Below are 20,310 nucleotides of genomic sequence, written 5' to 3' on the forward strand. Positions count from 1 at the left end.
ATTTATTTTTTAAACATCTTTATTGGAGTATAATTGCTTTATAATGGTGTGTTAGTTTCTGCTTTATAACAAAGTGAATCAGCTATAGATATACATATATCCCAATATCTCCTCCCTCTTGCCTCTCCATCCTATCCCCACCCCCCTAGGTGGTCACAAAGCACCAAGCTGATCTCCCTGTGCTATGTGGCTTCTTCCCACTAGCTATCTATTTTACATTTGGTAGTGTATATATGTCCATGCCTAGGTGGCTATTTTAGATTAGGTGGTCAGGGAGGCCCTTTCTGAGATGACATTTGAACTAAGACTTTACTGAAAATAGGCCAGCCCTGCCTCCATGGGAGGTGGAGAGAGTTACCTTAAGCTTGGGCAATCACAAAACCTCAAGGCAGGAAAGAGGGAGAGAAAATGAATGCCAGAGTGAACAGAGGTAGTGGGTAAGGGGAAGGATGAAATTGCGAGAGTTGGGAGGGAGCAGCCGGCAGAGACCAAATTATCATTTTTTGGTAAAAGGATTGTTTGAGAGCAAAGGAGTGAGCAGAGTCCGGCGAGAAGGTCCTGGCAGGAACTCAGGCTAAAGTGGTGGCTAGGTGACTAGCATGAGAATAGCGGAGATGAAGCTAGGTGGGCCGATACGGGTCCCGAATGCTCCCCGAAGCCCGCAGTCTCCCACCAGGGAGGGCCCGGGGCTGGGTCAGGTGAGTGGGTGGCCCGCTCGTAGCCTCGCGGAGCACCGCCCCCAGGGGCCGGCGCGCGTCCGCTGCCCCGCCGACGTGGCTGGTGCAGTAGGCCGCGCACGTGTCTGGTTCAGGGCTGGGGAACAGGGGCGCGCGGGGGTCTCAGGCTCCTGATGATCAGAGGCCGGGGCGCCAGCTGGCCCGAGCCTGGCGTCTGCGGGCGCGAGCAGAGCCGTTGGGCCGGGCGCAAGGGGGTTGGGTCACGGCGAGGAGGGGGCGGCCTGGGGGGCGCGCGCGCTAGCCGCGTGCACGCACCAGAACGGGGGCGCGCGGGAGCGCAGGGGCGGGGAGGGATGGGGGCGGGGTGGGGGCAGCCGTTTCCCAGGCGGTAGCGGGGGCAGCCGTTTCCCAAGGCGGTAGCGGGGGTGGTGTCGCTGTTGCCCTTTTAAGCCGCGGGGCAGCCGCCTCCTGCCGGTGGAGTCAGTTACAAAGGGAGCAGCCGCCCAAGCCGCCACACAGCCCCTCGCCATTTTCCAGCCTCGATCCGACGCGGGCCGCGGCGGCGGGGAGAGGCGGAGCCGCGAGAGCGCGGCCCGGGCCGGCCCCGCGGGGCGGTCGCGGCCGTGACGGCGGCTCCGGGCCCGGCTCCCCTTCCGCACCCCTCCCGCCGGAGATGAGGGGAAGATGTCCGTGTCAGGGCTCAAGGCCGAGCTGAAGTTCCTGGCGTCCATCTTCGACAAGAACCACGAGAGATTCCGCATCGTCAGCTGGAAGCTGGACGAGCTGCATTGCCAGTTCCTGGTGCCGCCACCGGCGCCGCCGGGCAGCCCTCACTCCCCGCCGCCGCCGCTCACACTCCACTGCAACATCACGGTGAGGCGCCCGGCCGCAGCCTCGCAGGGCCGGGCCGGGGAGGAAGGGGGCGCCCAGAGTCCCCGGACAAAGGGGAGTCTGCCCCGGAGAGGCCCCTCGGACCCCCGGGCGGGGCGGGTCCGCCCCTTTCCCCGGAGAAGGGCCCGGCCCAGCCCCGCCGGGACTGCGCGCGGCTCGGGTGGGAGGAGGCGGTCGGCTCGTTTCTCCGGCTCTTCCCGCCGGCTTGGGTTTGGGACTCCTGCCCCTTCTCGGCCCCCGTCGCCGCGCCCTGAGGTGGGAGACCGCTGCCGGCCGAGCCCTCGCTGGGTCGCCATGGCCGCCCACAGCCGGGGGCCTGCCCCTGGGGCCGCGGTGCGGCGGGTCGGCTGTTGTTTGAGCCCCGGCGGGGCAGGCGAAGGGCCCTCAAGTTTGAGCGCGTCCTTCTCCAGTCAGATTTCTCTGGTTCCGCGTATTCTCCCAATTATATTTTAAGTTTGTGTTTAAGGAAAAACTAACATTGAAAACGGACGCATTTGAGGAAAAAAAGTTTAGAAGGCAGCCTCTGGCACTGTTTGAATTATCCCCTTCCTCCTGGCCTGGCTCCGCGCTAAAGCGTTTCCGAAGGCGCATTGGACCTTGGATGCGGCAGGTGTTCTGGGAGTATGTTTGTGCAGCCCCTCCTGTGGGTAAGCCGTTCAGATTAGGAGCTGGCGAAAGGAGATACGTGCCCAAGTCTGCTGCCTAGTAGGATTGTTTTATGTCACAAAGCCGAGAAGACCCTTTAAAGCTCACTCTTTAACTTCATATGAAAGCTCGTCAGAAACGCGTAAAAAAAAAAAATTGAAACGTTAAATAAGTTTCTTCATAAAAGTGTATGATCAGGCTGTTCGTTGTGAAATTGACTTAGGGTATTGGTCCAAACTGCGGAATATGCCTCTTATAACAGGAGTTAATGTTTCACGTTCCTCTGTAAATATGGCTAAAACCGAGTCTGGCGTCTTTAAACTCCCTTTTGTTAAGTTAGTAGGTACTTAAGTGCCTACCCTGCAGCGTACCTGGTGCTCCGGAGTCTCTAAAAGCCTTGAAGTTATGATAATTAACATTAAAATAGTTATCAGAATACTGGGGAGCAGGTGTATATTTCAGAAAAAAAAGTACAGTAAAGAGCTGTACTCAGGTGTTCTGTTCTAGGCGCTGGTTTTGCACAACTGGGTAGCGCAGTCCCTGCTATCAGAACTCAGTCTTCTTGGGGGAAGAGTTTTACACAACGAAGTGTGACCAAGTTCTGTGGTATCATCATGAAAGCCAAAGAGAGCAATTAACGTTGACTTTGTTGGTGGTGGTGGTGGGGTCGCTTCTGAGAAGGCCTTGAGGAGAGGCTGATTGTGGAGTTGGGCTTTCACAGGTGAGTAGAATTTTGGAAGGGAGCGAAAGGGCATTTCAGGCAGAGGAAACTCCATCCAAAAAAGACAGCAGAGCTTGAGAAAATGTGGATTGATTAGGAGTAGAGAAGTTATAATGAGACTTGAGAAGCCCAGGATATAGGCTGGTGAAGGTGAAGATTTTCCAAGAATGGAAAACAGGAAGTAGTAATAGTGAGCATGAAGTAGGTGATAATAAAGAGACTGGCTAGTCTGAATGGTGATTATTCTGGTACAGGTTCAGGTATGGCCAGGAAAAAGTAGGGCTGGTTTCAATGATAGAGTGAACTTGTAGGCTTGTGGGGGAGCTGCTGAGTTAGTCAGGTAAGTGGAAAGATGTCTTTGCCATCCAGGACTAGGAGTGGGTTCTCTACAGTGGGTGGCATTAGGAAAAGTGTGTGGTTTTGGTAATCCCAGTGCGGGTGGGATGGTGGTGTTGCTGTGCTGTGCTGGCATTTAGTGGCAGGGGTACAGGGATGCCAGATGTCTTGTAATGTTCAGGCAGTCTGCCACGACAGAGAATTATCCCACTTCAAATGCCAGCAGTGCCCTATTGAGAACCATATTGGAGGCTGATGGAGTCAGCTGCACAGAAAGATACTGAGTGATGAGCTGGATTAGGAAGTGGAACAAGAAGTGAATTAGAGACACCTGGCAAAAGAAGGCTCTGGTGGGGACTAGTATAATGGTACCACTAATACAAACTATTCAAATTGAGATGTTAGTGAATTATGACACATTATCAGAACATAATTATCATGGTAGATGCTCAGTGTATACGAATGTGTGTTAACATTATTATGGAGAAACATCAAACATATAAAAAGTTGAATAGTGTGGAGAACCTCCACGTACCCAGCCTCAACAGTGATAAACTTTTGGCCAATCTTATTTCATCTATACCCCACCTCGGATTATTTTGAAGCAGATTCCAGACATATCACTTCATCTGTAAATATTTTGGTGTGTATCTCTAAAAGATAAAGACTCTTTAAACATGGCTGAGTGTTTAGATAAAATCACCATGGTTTGCTCTTGTTGATGCCATTTTCTTAGAGGGGAAGGAACAAGGAAAAAATGGGGCTGGATTTCATATGTCAGGACCTGTCTACTGTGTTTGATTTGCTATTCTCTAAAAAGTTTTAGCTCTTAAAAAATAATAATTTTGATCTATCTTTTAAAAAACTTTTCCTCTTATTTCCTCTTATTCCCAGATATTTATTGAGCTCTTCTACATGCCAGGCCCTGTCTTCTCCATGCTTATCAAGAAGCATCCTTAGGCAGTTTCTGTAATGTTTGAGTGAATGGTACCTCACTAGTTGTTTCCTTATACACCTGCATGTCAATTTCTGAGTATTCCTCTAAAGATATTGTGCCCCCTTTTTCTTTCAGGCTTCTGCATCAGCAGTTTTTCCCATGTGGAATGTGCCCCTTACCCTACCCCAATCTGTCTCGACATGTCTGACCATCCCCGAGGCTCTTCTAGTCATAAGCTGTTTATGCTGATATCTGTTTCCCTTCCTGTCTTCTATAGTCCTTAACTGTGTACTGCTTTGGCTATGTTTTCTTAATGTTCTAGTATAATAGTTGTGGATTTTTTAAAAGTCTTTTTTATGGTGGCAGGGGGGAATATTCTGTAGTTATATTTTTCATCTTCCACTCACTAAACGCTCAGTAAATATTTGTACTGTTGATGATATGGCCACCATTTTAGCTATATTCTGTTTGAACAAAAATCTTGACTACCATGCAAGTTAACTGCCAAGAGTTGGTCAAAAGGGCAGAGAAAACATCAAGAAAGTGTCATGGGTAGTGCATAAATATTTAAAAGGCCACTTAGGGTTCAATAGGAAATCTGCAATTTGACTTCACATGAAAGCATTTTAAGAAGTAAACAAAACAAAACAAAAAACAAACCAAAAAAAAACAATGCATAGATGTGTTACTCTTTAGGCCAAGGGAGTGAAGCTAAGTTTTTTTTCTGTTTTATAAATTTGTCCTAATCTTAAATATGGAAGGGAAAGAGTGCTATTTTCAACTTCAAGGAGTCTTTTTTTACTTGTTTTCTGTGCACTCATGATATGAAAGTTTGTCATGCAAACTTAGAAGTATTGTCTTTCCATTTTCAACAAATAGATCGAATTGCCAGTCAGTGCTAACATCCAGTTGTTACGATCACACCTAAAAGCAAAGCAGCTCATTTTAATAACCTGTGCAGCCTTATTGGGAGCTAGTGTAGGACTTTGTTTTAGTCCTTTTGAAATATTTAGCATAACTTGGCAACTCCATTACTCCTTTTATGGACTTCTTGGCATTTGGGAACTCTTGGTAGGGAATCGCTGTTTTAGAGTGAGAAATCCCCCCCAGGAAGTAAATTAGCTGGTAAACAAATAAAACCTCATAGTACTTTATTATTTGTGTAGCATAAGTCATTACTCTTTCTGCCTGAGTGGCTATATGCCAGGCTATTTGTGGTGGAACATTTTTTAAATTAAATTTCTATTCATCATTGCCAAAAAGGTTACCCCCTCCCCACCCTAACAGCAAGATACTAAATTAAAAATGTTAGAGCTGAGAGTTTAGGAGATGGAAAAAAATTTAGTCTTTAGTCATTGGGACCTTAAGCAAATTACTGCTTTCACTGTATTTTTCTATAAAATAGATAATACTTTTTGCCCCACATGAGAGCATATATAGGGAAGCTCTTTAACAGTGATAATGATCTCTACAAATATAAAAGTGATGGTGTCATTAGGGGCTGAATAACACTTTTGAAAATGCTTTTTAATAGCTTTTCATGGGAAATAAATCAGTGCCGTTAATTTCTTAATTTTTCTTGTTTCTAGTCTTTACATTGATAAAAAATAGCCCAGAGAAGGTTATACAAAGGAAATAACAAAACTTGACTAAAGAGCCCGAGACCTTTTCTTTGGTCTACTCTCCTGGGACAGATTACTTTTCCAAATGGAACTCCTGGAGAATCTTTTGGAAGTATCACAGCTGTCATGTTAAGCACCTCAGTGGTACTTTCAGTCCAGAGGAATCATTGTTTCCCTTCATTTGGCCAATTTATAATATAGAGTCAAATTCCTAGTTGGTATCTCTCTTCCCTCATCCCCATTTTTATGCCCTTCCTTGAAAGGAACAGATACATGAAGAGAGGAGACTTAGATTTCCATTTTGTGAATGGTGTATCCTTTAGTAACTTGTTTTTTGTTGTTGTTGTTAAGCTTCCTTAGGCCTGGAAAAGGATAGTATTAGATAAATGTCAGCTAGTTGAGGGGTGGGGAATTGAATTTTAATAGTCCCTGCCAAATAAAGCATTACTGGAGAGCCAGAGTGGTGAAGCAGAGGTCCCTTTTTCCAAGGCCATTGTAATAGTGTTCTGTGTTCTCTTCTGAAAGATCATTCTGAAAGACAAAGCAGACTCAGAACCAAGGAAACCAGTGGTTTCTGCAGATGAGGTGGTTTGAATTCTCTTCAGCACTTTTGTTTTCTCTGCCTCAGTGCCTTTAGAATGAGGTTTTGATTAGCTGTAATTTGCTATTCAAACAAACACTTAGGAATTTTTTTCAGATCACAGGGGTATATATGCATTTTTCTTTTACCAAATGTTAGTGTTTTTACTCTGCTTCTCTGGGCTCTGGTCATGTTAGATACTTAGTTGTATGTTGTTTACTTGTAAAATGATTATCAGGGAGCAATCTCTTTTTCTTCTTTTTTTTGGGTAGCTTTTTTATGTTGTCAGGTCATTTAGAATTTTATTAAGCTACCATATGGTAATTCTGTCAGTTTATTTCATTCTCCATCCCACATCTATTGAACAGCAAAGTGTGAAAATAGAGTGTCCCATAGCTGTTCTCCAGAAGAATTAAAACTGTTATACCTTTGAACCTTCAACAAGAAGTATGTGTATCAATTTTCAAAAAGAGTTAGGATACAGCCATCTCCAAGGATTTCATGTCATTTGGAAAAATGCCAGAAACTGAGCATTCTGGCAGGCAGTTTTGCTGGCTGGTGCTTGATATAGAGCCACACATTGGTCTCTTAGTGGATTTATGTGGAAAAATAGGTAAAGAAAGCTATTTCTGAACAAGACAAACTCCTTAGGCAATGACAAGCAAAGAAGTTGATTAACCTTGAGTTATGTTGCCTTAGATTAGGACAACACAACATTTTATGGTGGCAGTGGCCGTGGTGGTGAACTTCTTTGAAATTTGTCCACTTATGGTAACCTTTATGGTGGTGGTCACAGACAACTTCATCCTTCAAGCCTTAAAATCACTATAAAACTAATAGTAGAATTGAGGAAAAACAGGGTCCCTGAGTAATTAGATGCTTAGATAATTGTCTAAAATTTTCATAACTGGCGAGAAAGAGAGGTGTTAGAAGCACTTAAACATTTAATGTAAGGAAAGCTGCTTGAACTTACACTGGGATTTTAGAGCACCATCTGTTGTTTAAAAATTGTATATCATGGGTCATTTTAAAGAGAAATAGTAAGGAAACTATCTTTTCAAGATAGATACAAAGCTTAGTTGTTAACCTTGTAAAAATTTAAAAGCTTGAGGTATATGAGAGGTTGAAAGCATTAATGCTTAGTTTTAAATATTGGTGATAATTTTAGATGCCTTTCAAAGTATGTAGATTGTCTTCTAAATATTACACTGAACAAGCCTTGACCATGATGTAAAATTTGTGCTGAAGATTCAGTTTCCAGAGGTGATGGTAGTGGATATTTTATAATGTGGACAATAAGACATTTAAGAAGTCTAAAAACCAGATAAGCAAAACTAGAAAAAAAAAATCACCTGTAGTTCTGCCACTCAGAAGACACCACTGTCAAAATAATGGTACATATCTTGTCATCTGGTCATCTTTTTTCTCTTATGTTTATGTAGATTCCCTCTCCCTTTAAAAAAAAAATCAGGTTATTTTGTTATCTGATTTTTCACTCAGTAATATTGTAGACCTTTGTCATAAACTTATTCCTCCAATGTCTTCAATTATCATGTGCTGTTCTGTTATATGACTATAAGCATTGAGTCAGTCGTGTCTCCTACTATCGGTGGTTTCTGTTTTCTTCTATTTTAAGTAATGCTTTGAACATTAACAGCTAGAGCTAAATCCTTGTGCATATAGGTAACATCCTTTGAAATTTTCCTAGAAGTGATAGCTTTCTTTTTTTGTTGATGAATTGGTTTTTGGAGATGTTGTAACAAATTATATTGTATAGGAACTTTTTTTTTTTCTTCCAGGTAGCAGCTTTTATTTATCAGATTGGTAAAAATGTTAGCAGGTGTGAAGTGAAATGGGCATTCTCACAGTCATGGCACAAAGTATAGTATAAATATCTATGACCCTCTAGAAAACAGTTTGGTTTCTTTTAACCCTCTCTATTTTGGCAAGATAAATGCTGGCTACCCCGGTTGGCCAACATTGTCCTTGTTATGATAGATTTCCAAGAAAGACGGCTCTAGTCCCAGAGAAGACCCAGATTTGCCTGGTTTAGCTCATCTGACAGCTAACCACTGGGAGTAGGATAGGCTGGTAGAGACTTGTGATCAGGTTTTGGGTCAAGGGAGGGAGGTAGGAGGATGGGAAGGAGATAGGAAAACTAACCTCAGTAGAACCACAATATAGAATGATAAAAGGATGTTTCTTCCAAGGAAGAAATTCTGAGAGTGAGGGGGAAAAAGGTTGGGGGAAGGGGGGCAGGCAGCAGTTATCAAGGTTTTTGGAGTCAAGACTCTTTTACACTATTAAAAATATATTGAGGTCCCAAGGAGCTTTTGTTTATGTAGGTTATCTATCAATATTTATCATTAGAAATTAAAACAAATATTTAAAATATTCATTAAGATAAACTCATTACATGTTAATATAAATGTTTTTGTGGAAAATGACCTTATGTTCTAAACCAAAAAGTTTTAACGAGAATAGTGGCACAATTTTACATTTTTTGAGGTGAATCTCTGATGTCTGGTCTGTCATTTGCTTCTGCATTCAATCTGTGGTGATATGTTATTCTGGTTGAAGTAATAGGAAGAAAATCCAGCCTCACACAGATACTTGGTTGGAAAAAGGAATATTGTTAACAGCTATTTTAGATAGTTGTAGATATTCTTTTTGGATACTCTACCCAAACTTGTTTTTTTCTTGAACTTTGAATGGATCTTTTACCCATGATATTATGACATAATGCATTGGTCATTTGGAAAATCTTGTTTCACTGAAATCTTCTAAATGTTGATACATTTCATTAGGTGACATGAAAACATATTCATTAATATCACCATCAACCTCATCAGAATACTGTTAGGAAGCTGTCAGGCTCACAGTGGTGGATACAGGTTTTGCAAAATTCTAATTTTTGCTTGAAAGCTTGAATTTTATCACTGGCAATAAATACTGTCCTGTGTTTTCCTTGAAATGACAGGCTCTCTTCATTCTTTTTGGAGAAAACATCTATCAAAAATACAAGTTGGAATAACCATTGTTTGTCAGTCATTCTTTCAAGTGAAAATTGTGTCCTGTGAAAGTGGTTAGTTCAGCTCACAACTCAGTCATACAAGTGCTTTTTCTCATGTGTTCTGTAGGAGTGCTCATGTGTACTTCACATTTCATCACTTGCAATATTAAAAAGACATAAGGATTGAGATATAGTAAAATAACTGCCTCATCACAGACATTCATGAGTGAAATGCCTTTTTTTTTCTTTTAAACACCTTGAATGAATGGTGGTGAATACCATGTCTTCAAGTATAGTTTGGTGTCACTGCCTTTATCTGTGCTAAGGTACCAGCAGTTAGTTTTTTTTTTTTTTTTTTTTTTTTTTTTATAAATTTATTTATTTATTTATTTATGGCTGTGGTGGGTCTTCGTTTCTGTGCGAGGGCTTCCTCCAGTTGTGGCAAGCGGGGGCCACTCTTCATCGCGGCGCGCCGGCCCCTCACTATTGCGGCCTCTCTTGTTGCGGAGCACAGGCTCCAGACGCGCAGGCTCAGTAGTTGTGGCTCACGGGCCTAGTTGCTCCGCGGCATGTGGGATCTTCCCAGACCAGGGCTCGAACCCATGTCCCCTGCATCGGCAGGCAGATTCTCAACCACTGCGCCACCAGGGAAGCCCCCAGCAGTTAGTTTTACCCACCATTATGTCTGCACCATTGGTACAGATGTCAATGTGAAAAAAGCAACTAACATCTTAGTATTCTTGTAGAAATAGTTTGGACCTAGGAGTCCAAGGGCCCCACTTGAGAACTGTTAACATAGTTGCTTAGACCTAGTATATATCCTGTCTTCTTTTGTACAGGATTAGAAAAATATGGCAGAGGTAGTAACTGATCTCAGTATTTCTTTTCTTTTTTTCTTTTTTTTGCAATTCTCATAATATGGTTTTGAGGGGTTTTAGTCCAGAGCAACAATTCATATATTTTCTTTTGCTTATGCAGAAGTTTAATCTACACAATGAAGCTGGGAATTTAGTGCTTTTTTTTTTTTTAAGGCTAAAGAAAATACAAATCTAAAACAAAAAAAATGGTTTAGATGGTGTGTTCTCAAACTAGGCTGAAGAATTTAAAGAAAATGTAATAAGTAATTCTCTTTAAGAATAGGATTAATTTTGAAGACAGTCTATCTACCTTTTAGCCTGAAAGAGGTTTGGGACACAGTAAGAGTTTGAGGAATGAGAATACAAAAATAAACCATTACTGAATGGATATAATGATGTCCTACTTCAATACAGTTTTTCTTTCTTTAAAGAACGTTTTGTAAAATGCTCTAAAAATCATCAGTTTCTGTGGCTCCAACTATATTATAATTGAGATTCTAGTTCTCAAAGCAATGCTTCTTTAAACTGTTTCTGCAGAATTGTTGTTTCTCTATGACTAGAACCTAACTGTAGCTAATACTAATAATAATGGCTTTTCCCTAATATATAATAGAAAACAGTACAAATGAACAGAGTAAATGTCTGTTAATAGGTGGAAACATGTCATACTTAGTTCATTAACTTTTAAAAATCAACACATGTAATTGTGCTTTTAAAAATACATATGTAGTAATAGCATTTCTTGGTAATAGTTTGTGTGATGGAATAAAATATTGGAATTTTATGGTTGAATTAGTTATGTATTGCTCTGCAACAAGTTTAGCAGCTTAAAACAAAATTACCTCACAGTTTCTACGGGCCAAGCATCTGTGCATGACTTACTTGGGTTCCCTGGCTCAGGGTCTCTGACAAGGCAGTCAGGGTGTTGGCTGATGCTGCAGTCAGCTCAAGGCTGGACAGGGAGAGGCTCTGCCTCCAACTCATTCATGCAGTTGTTGGTAGGATTCAACTCCTCAGGCTGTTGGTCTGAGGACCTCAGATTCTAGCTGGCTCTTGGTCAGAGGCCTCTCTCAATCCCTTGCCAAGTGGATTTGGGCCTCTCCGTAGGGAGCTGCTTCCATCAGGGAGAGCAAGTGAAAGAGCAGGGGAGGGTGAGCAAGACAGAACTTCTCCTCTTTTTGTAACCTAATTTCAGAGGTGACATCCATTACTTTTATTGTATTCTGTTTGTTAGAAGTGAGTCTTCAGGTCTAGGGGAGGGAATTACATTGTACAGGGTGTGACTACCAGGAGGTTAAGATTATTGGGGCCATTTTAGAGGCAGCCTATTACAGTGTTCAAGAACATCATTGACCTCGATGAGCTGGAGCACACAGACAGTAGCTGTACAAGGAGAATGCCTGTCTCAGAGCCCAACTCCCGTGGCTAGTGAGCACTGGAATGCAGCCCTAAAACAGCTATGTTGCTGTTTGTTCTGCCTTTCTAACACCTTGCTATATTTAAGAAGTAATCTTAACCTCATTTAAGAAATTTGTCCTTTAGAAGCTACAGTCTTCCTTGCAATCTAAGAAGGGATGGAAAATTATTAGGAAAAAGGCAAAATTAAATGGGATTGATTTTTAGGGGCCAATTTTCTGTTGGAGAGAAATCTCAAAGTAACTTCTGTAATTATACTACTCAGAAGGCAAGTAGTATAGTGAGTAGAAGATTTAAAAAATCATTTTTAACATTTGTAAGGATTTAAAAACATGGGCCTAGATATGTATTCCTTTGCTTTATTTAAAAAATTCAGAGTTAGAGCTCATCTAGATAAATCTTAGAAATGTAGTTTTATTATATTAAAAGGCAAAAAGTAGTATGGTTTAACTCTGTAGACTGCTTCAAGGTTGGGGTTTTTTAGTTTTTGGTTTTAATTTGTTTTTGCTTTTTGAGGGATTTATTGTGATTCCAGATTTTAAAGCCCTTAAATGTTAAAGCTGGTGAATCCAGGCCATGATAGACCTTTCTTTGTAAAGAAAGGAAGCCTGTCTTCCTTGGTGCTTGCATACTTTTGATGAAGCATAACTTTTGCAGTGTATTCTCTTCTGTTTGTTTTAAATCATATTGCTTACTGGGTAAAATCCTTTTTTTTTTTTTTAAAGACTAATAAATTATGTAACATGGAACAGGAAAGATTAAACTGTAAAACTTAATTTTTGTTTAAAAAAATCCATTAAAAATTTTGTTTCTCCACACATGGATTTTAATGTGTTACTTTTCTTTCCATGATATGTTTTACTTAAATTTGTGGTCATCTTGCCATTTAGTGGTGAGGTTTAATTGCATATCCAGGTTAGCCTGTCTGTAAATGTGTTTAACGTAGGTGTCTCTGTAACAGGAATCTTATCCATCTTCTTCACCAATATGGTTTGTGGACTCAGATGACCCAAATCTGACATCAGTTCTGGAACGTCTAGAAGACACTAAGAACAACAATTCGGTGAGAAAATAAGCCACACTACTTTTTTTTTTTCTCATGAACATATAGAATTTAAGTGTTAAGAAGTAATGTGATATAGAAGCCTGATTAATGATTATTTGATAACCTGGGTTTTAGCTTCTCTAAGATTTTTTTTTTTTGTCCTTCATATTCTACTGTTTAATACCTGGTTTTTCATTTTTATTCCACATAGGTATAGTCTTAATTTAGATCAGGAATTAGGTGGTCTCTTTTCCATGAATCCTAATCATTAAACTAAGCAGGCCTTTTTGGTTGGGACCACTAGCCAAGGTAGGAAGTACAAAAAGGGAAAAGGACCAAGGTAGATGTGAGTGGGAAATAATGACAGAATGACACCAATTGCTGCTTCTGTCAAGAGTCTGTAACTCTGAGGTAAAAGTCAAAGGTATATAAATAAAAAGTTATTTTCTAATATATAAAACAATCTAACTTTCCATTTTAGAAACCTGGTCTCTTTGATTATAAAACTATAAGTGACCATTGTGAGAGAACTAATAAAGTTAAAAACAACAAAAAAATGAAAATAGAAATCTTATTTTCTCTACCTGATACAACCATTAGTTGACATGATGGCTATTTTTTATCAGTATTTTTTTCCCTTGCTAGTAAAATACACATACTCTTATACATATGTTTAAATAGTTGAGGCTGTATTTTGTATAATTTAAATGCTTTTTTAAAGTTAACATTATCATTACATTTTTCCACGATGTCACAAAGTCCTTATAGAAAAATACCAATTATTATTTGCAGGTGACATGATCGTTTACCTTAAAAAAAAAATCCAAAGGAGTCAGCTGAAAAAGCAATTTTTAAGATGACTGGTTAAAAGTTCTATTATATAAAAATCAAGTTTTCCCAAATATCAGCTATAATCAGAAAATATGGTGGACAAGTATTTTATTGACAACTCTAATTAAATTAAAAAAATTAAATACCTAGGAATAAGGTTAGGTGTGCAGGTTTTGTATCAAGAAGACTACAAAAATTTGCTGAGTAAAATGAAAGACTTGACTACTGTGTTCCTAGTTGGGCAGACTCCATATTATAAATATGTCAGTTATCTGTATAGCTTCATGTTAGTTTATAAATTGAATGCAATGCCAGTAAAAATCCCAACAGATTTATTTTTGGGACTTGACAAGTGACTCTAAAGTTTTTGAAGAGTAAGTAATCAAAAACAATAATGGAGTTGAAAAAACATGAGGAGAGACTTGTCTGACCAGATATTGAATAAAATAAAATATTGAGTACTGGCACTGAGCTGGACAAGTAAAGGCAGTTAGAAGTTTAGAAACAGAGTCATGCAATTGAGAATTTAGAATGAGTTAAATTGAACCAAAATACTCAATAAGGAAAGGATAGATTATTAATAGTAAATGGGAGAACTAACCATTTGGGGAATTTAGAGACTTACCTCAGATTTTTGTCACCATAAGTTAGAGGTGGTTTAAGCACATCTATTCTTAAAATTAAGAACAGAAGAACATTGGTTTATAGAGTATTATAAGAGTAATAAGAGAGCCATGAAAGTTAGAGGAAAAAATTAAAAGCTAGACAGGCACATGTTCACATCTCCAGCAGGGGAGGGGCAACAGGACAGGTAAAGAGGGATAGACTTAGCTCCCTTACTGCTTAGGAGGTTGCCTCTAAAGATCTAAAGGTGTAAGTTTTGTAATAGTAGAAATGAGTGGGGTTATTTTTTGATGTCTAAAGTATCCATCAAAAAAATGCTCATAAAGTAAATTGACATAGGGGCTTCCCTGGTGGCGCAGTGGTTGAGAATCTGCCTGCCAATGCAGGGGACACGGGTTCGAGCCCTGGTCTGGGAAGGTCCCATATGCCGCGGAGCGACTAGGCCCGTGAGCCACAATTGCTGAGCCTGCGCGTCTGGAGCCTGTGCTCCGCAACAAGAGAGGCCGTGACAGTGAGAGGCCCGCGCACCGCGATGAAGAGTGGCCCCCGCTTGCCGCAACTAGAGAAAGCCCTCGCACAGAAACGAAGACCCAACACAGCCATAAATAAATAAATAAATAAATAAATAAATAAGTAAATTGACATAGGATATAAAATTGGATCCAATTTTATAAATAAATATTTACATAAAAGAAAAAAACGAAAACTCACACTTCACTCTTTCTTATACTCTCTGCCAGTTATTTTATAACCTAGTTTCTTGAATAAGAATAAGCTATATTTCCTCACCTTTAATTCATTTAATTCATTATAATCTGGATTCTGCCATCTTTGTTGTACTAAAATTTTTACTTCTAGTTGCCAAATCCAGGACTTCTTTTTTAGTCCTAAAGTTTCTGCAGCATTTTGATACTGTTGATTCTTTCCTTACTGAAACATTCCTCCATTCAACAAACACATATTCCTTATTGTCCACCAATAAAGAGCTGGTTAAATAAAAATTACTGTATAGTTTTATGATAGAATATCATGTTGAAGTTAAGAAGAATGCAGTCAGTCTTTCCACAAGAGCACATACAATGTTCCAAGATATACTAAAGTGAAAAAGCAGGGCATAGCATATTGTCTATAATCTGGCTCCTTTAGTATATGGTGTAAAAAAATAAATATATATACCTATGCTGGATTATACATACCTTTTTTTTTCACCTGGGTGGATACAGGAAACTATTAGTAGTAGAACGCAGAAAAGTATTTTTTAAAAAATTGGCCTCTATGCCAGGCTTTGTGGTAAGTGGTGGGTATAAAAGACAAGTCATATCCCTGTCCTCTGGGAACTGATAATCTGATGAGGATTTCCATCAGATCACTGTCTCCTGGTTTTATATCTTATTATTGCCTTGCCTTGGTCTCCTCTGAGCTCTTATTCCTTGGTCTGCCTCTTTCTTCTCATTCTGCGCTTTCTCTGAGTAATCTCTTCTACCCCCAGTACTTAAATCATGGCCTATATTCCAGTGATTCCTAAATCTGTATCTCTAGATAAAATTTCTCTCCTGAGTTTGAAACCCGTTATCTGTCTATCACAAGATCCAGGAAATCTTACTCAGATGTGCCGTGGCTGTTCAAAATGATTACACCTAAATTTAAACTCATCTACCTCTTAGTACTCCACCTCCCGCATCATGTTTCCCCTCAAAAATTCTCTCTGTGATTGTGAATGGGGCAAAATGAAATAATGAAACTCGTTACCCATGTCTGAAGCTGGGAACTATCTTAGAGTTCTTTTTTATACCAGTGTTTCCTGACTCCCACCCCCTCAACCCCAAACTATCTAGTAAATTTCTAAGACCTGACCATCTCCCTTCTATAAATATTGCTTAAATACTTCCTTAAATACTTCCTTCGATCCCTCAAACACTTTTTTGGGGGGAGCGTGAAGTTGAAATTCCTGGAAGGTGTGCTGCTCTGTTTCTTACTGCTTGGTGCATCTCCACCACGCTGCTGTCTTTCCCACAGTGCTACCGTAGCTCTTCCTGTACCAGGGGTTGGAGTGTTGGGTCTGTGTCCAGCTCACCCTGCCTCGTCTTTGTTATGTACTGAGCACAAAACAGAGCTTATCTGACAGATAACAAATCCACGGTGGGGCTTTGCTGCTTTTTAAGCTTGAGGATATTTTTTGATACTAATTTACTGCTCAACTTTCCTCATTTTTACTTGCTCCATTGTCCACTTTGGAAAGGCTTATTCTTTGCTTTGTTTAACCCATTCTAATTCTGTGTCTGTTTTCCTTAGTCCTTCATAAACCTGCTCCTTTCTCTTCATCTCTTTTCTTGGTTAGAGACATCCAGGAAACTGTTCCTGACCAAGTGAAGTCAGTTGCTTTACTTGCTGCCAATCATGGCTACTGATAGTGACCATTCTTCTTAAATCATAATTCTAAACTTATACATTGAAGACAATTTTTTAAACAATGAAAAACATGTTTGTGCACATAATTTACCTTGCTTACTTAAAGTAAATATGCTTTAAAAAAATTTGGATTTAAAAATGGAAACGAGTTATTCTTTGCAGTTTTCCTAGTAAGGTCTTTTTTTGTTTGTTTGTTTGTTTAGACAAACACTTAAGAGCCTACTAAATGTCAAGTGTTTTCACAGAAGAGTTCATTTAATCTTTACCCTTATGAGAAGGTTTTAATTTCCTTGTTTTATAGATGGGGAGACTCAAAACTCAGGGCATTAGATATTGTATCCAAGGTCACCTGGATTCCAAGGCTCTGTCTGCTAGACCACATTTGCCTCTACTTTCAAATGAATGACTGTGAAATATATAATTTTATAACCCACGTGCAGCAACACTGCCTCTGTTTTTTGTAGCCTCATTAATGTATTAATGTACTCTTGTAAGTTACTAAGAAAAGAAGTTAACAACTGAAAATTAGACAATGTCTGGTGCCCCCCTTCCTCTGCCATTTTGTTGATGTCATTCTGCTAGGTATCAGTTGTAGGGATTGCACTAAAGCCATAGTAACTTTCTTACACTAGCAGCCCCTAAAATATTTTTTAAAGACTGTTATTTTATCTGTAGGCTGTAATTGAGCAGTAATAAACTTTTCTCATTTCCTACTGGGTTAGTTACAGTAGTTATAGTGTTATTCATGTCTTCTAAGGGCTCTTTAACATAATGCTTATTTACTGAAATGTGTTTTGTAGCTTCGTCAGCAGTTGAAGTGGTTGATATGTGAACTCTGCAGATTATATAACCTTCCTAAGCACCTGGATGTTGAGATGCTAGATCAACCACTACCCACGGGTCAGGTAAAGTAAAAATTCTCTAGTGTTCAAGAGCTAAAATAAATTGTCTCAAGCACAAGTAAAACTAGGATGATTTCTCATTATTATACAACTCATTTAGAACTTAGTTTTTGTTTCCCTGTTGAATTGTTTTGTTTGTTTTAGATACTAAAAATAACCTTTTCATTCTTGGGAGCTGCTCCTATTTACTATGACAGGCAAACAGTTGCCCCCTCCCTACCACCACCTTTTTGTTGCTAATGTTCCTGGTTTCCATAACTGTTCCTTGCTTCTGCAGTTGTTTGCTTTTGTTTATTCACTTACCTTCACCTGGAATGCCATCTCTATACCCATTTGTGCTTCTTAAGTCCTAACTCAAATGTTATCTCCTCCAAGCAGCAGAAGTAGCCACTAGCTCACCACCACTTCTAACCTCTCTGGATTTCTGGATTTACCTATTTAGGCATAATTTATTGATTTGTACTATAATAAAGATTTAGCTCTTATACCACCCACTTACCCACCCACCTCCCCTTCCTAAAACATCATTATATTTAGTCATATGAATAATCACCACTTATCATTAGAACTTTGTCATGTAGAGTTTTCTATTATATTTCCTCTGTACAGTTTTTTGTTTTGCAATGTCTTCCTTATAATAATAATTCTTAGTTTAAAAAAGTTATGTTCTGTCTCTTTTCTATGAGATCTCCCTCTCTTCTGGAGCCTTTGGTTCTTCTGCACCAGACTTGGCACGTTGTTTTCTGGGCTGGCTATTAAGCTGTCATCTTGAAATTTTTCTTGTCTCCTCTGCTGGAGTAGTAGATCCACTGTTTCCAGATTTCATGTCTTCTTTTCTTGGCTTACCTTTTCTCATTTTGCCTGAGTGAAATGATTTTATGCAAGTAAAATCTTAAAAAAATGTCAAGGGGTAATACATTTTCTGAGTTCTAACTTCTTAAAAAAAAAAGAAATATATATATATATTGTGTGTGTGTGTGTGTGTGTGTGTATATATATATATATATATATATATATATATGTATAGCCAGACCACCATGGGTTTGAATCTTGGTTTAATTACCTAATTAGCTTGGGCTAATTACCTAGCAATATGTACATCAGTTTCTCATTTGCAAAATGGGGAAATGGTAGTAATACCTATATTTGGGGGGAGCTATAAAGATTAAATGAGTTGGTACATGTAAATCATTTAGAGCAGTTCCTGATGCGTAGTAAATGCCCAATAAATGGTAACTGCTGTTGTATTCTGCCTTCACTTGACTGATAGTTTGGTTGAATATATAATTCTAGGTTGAGAATAATTTTCCCTGAGAATAAATGGTAACTGCTGTTGTCTTCTAGTCAATGGTGTTGTTGAAGCCTGATGCCATTCTGAGTCTTAGTCATCTCTGTGTGACTTTGGGAAGCTTTTAGGACTTTGTCCTTTCCCGGCTGTTCTGAAATATCACAGTGGTGTACTGAGTTGTGGTTTGTTTGTTTGTTTTTCCATTTTTGTTGGGCACTCAGTATGGATGGACCTTCTCAAATTTGGATTCTTGAATCTTTCTTCTTGGGTAAATGTTCTTATATTTTTTTCTGTGGTAACTTTCTCCTTTCCATTCTTTATTTGTTCATTTTGGAATGCCTACTAATAGGATTTTAGACCTCCTCACTTGAGTCTTTGTATCTCTTATTATCACTATATTCTGTCTCTTTGTCTTAATTTCAAATTCTGGAACATTTTTCTTATCTTTCAACTTCTGGAAATTTTATTTGAACAGTCATAACTTTAAGTTTTATTTTGGTTATTTATTGCTGCTTAACCAGTTACCCTAGAACTTAATGGCTTAAAACAACAATTCTGTCTCGCACGACTGTGTGAGTTGGTTAGGCTTAGCTGGACAGTTTTTCTGCTGACTTCACTGTGCAGTCAGATAGTGGCTGGGACTGGTAGTTATTTGGACATGTGACCGCACTGAAATGTCCAGCATGGCTTCTTCATTCACATGTCTGGTGCCTTGCTGTTTCCTCACATGGCCTTTCTGTCCACATGACATCTCTTCATTCCAGGGTCTCTTCACATGGCTTCTCTTTCTTTAGGAAGGTAGTCAGAATTTTTATTTTTGGCTTCTAAGAGCACAAAAGTGGAAGCTGCCAGGCTTTCTTAAGGTTTAGATCTGGAACTGGCCCAGTGTCATTTCTTCCATGTTTATTGGTTAAAGCAAGTCACAGGGCCAGCCAATATGGTGGGAGGGGTCCATATAAGGGATGAATGCTGGGAGGTGTCGTTCACTATGGGTCCTCTCCAAAGATGAACCATAAGTTCTTGTTCTCTGATTATTCCTTATTCATAGCATTCTATTTTTATTTTTATCAATGTAATATATTCATGAGTGTCTTTAAGGAGTTACTTTGATACTCTCCCTCAAGCATCTCTATTTTTCTTTAATAAGTTTAATAAGTCTTTAATAATTTTATTTTAGTTTATCTTGGTCTTTTTTTTTTTTGAAGATTTTCCTCATATATCTATTTATTCTCTATTGCTTATTCATGTTTTTTCCTTCTTTTTCTTCATTCATATTTGAGAGAGGTATACTGAAAGGCTGATTGGGAGTTCTTTGTTGCCAAGACTTGTCAACTGATCACTTTTAGGAGGAATTTAAGCTGACTTCAACCCCCTATCCCCCACCCCCTATTTCCTGGCATAATCATAAATGATGGCTGGAACTATTTGGTTTCTCTGGACATGAAACCTTATAATCTCTTGCTTGAGGTAGATATGTATGCCTGAGTTTTGCTTAAGGAGAGCAGTGTGTTTTGGT

General features: G+C 39.5%; 1 protein-coding gene across 2 annotated transcripts in view; it reads left to right on the forward strand.

The window, feature by feature from the left end:
* Positions 1 to 1,045: 1,045 nt before the first annotated feature.
* The window catches only part of UBE2Q2 (ubiquitin conjugating enzyme E2 Q2), a 68,518-nt gene continuing 49,253 nt past the window's right edge, over positions 1,046 to 20,310 (forward strand). The window contains exons 1-3 of one of the 2 annotated variants that reach the window (XM_057544031.1): positions 1,046 to 1,550; positions 12,657 to 12,758; positions 17,405 to 17,509. In XM_057544031.1, coding sequence (XP_057400014.1) covers positions 1,362 to 1,550; positions 12,657 to 12,758; positions 17,405 to 17,509 — 396 coding nt within the window. In that variant the 5' untranslated portion in view covers positions 1,046 to 1,361. The remainder of the gene's footprint in view (positions 1,551 to 12,656; positions 12,759 to 17,404; positions 17,510 to 20,310) is intronic. The other variant, XM_057544030.1, reaches the window with a different exon arrangement.

Source organism: Balaenoptera acutorostrata, chromosome 3 (genome assembly GCF_949987535.1).
Source record: "Balaenoptera acutorostrata chromosome 3, mBalAcu1.1, whole genome shotgun sequence".
Taxonomy (NCBI): Eukaryota; Metazoa; Chordata; class Mammalia; order Artiodactyla; family Balaenopteridae; genus Balaenoptera; species Balaenoptera acutorostrata.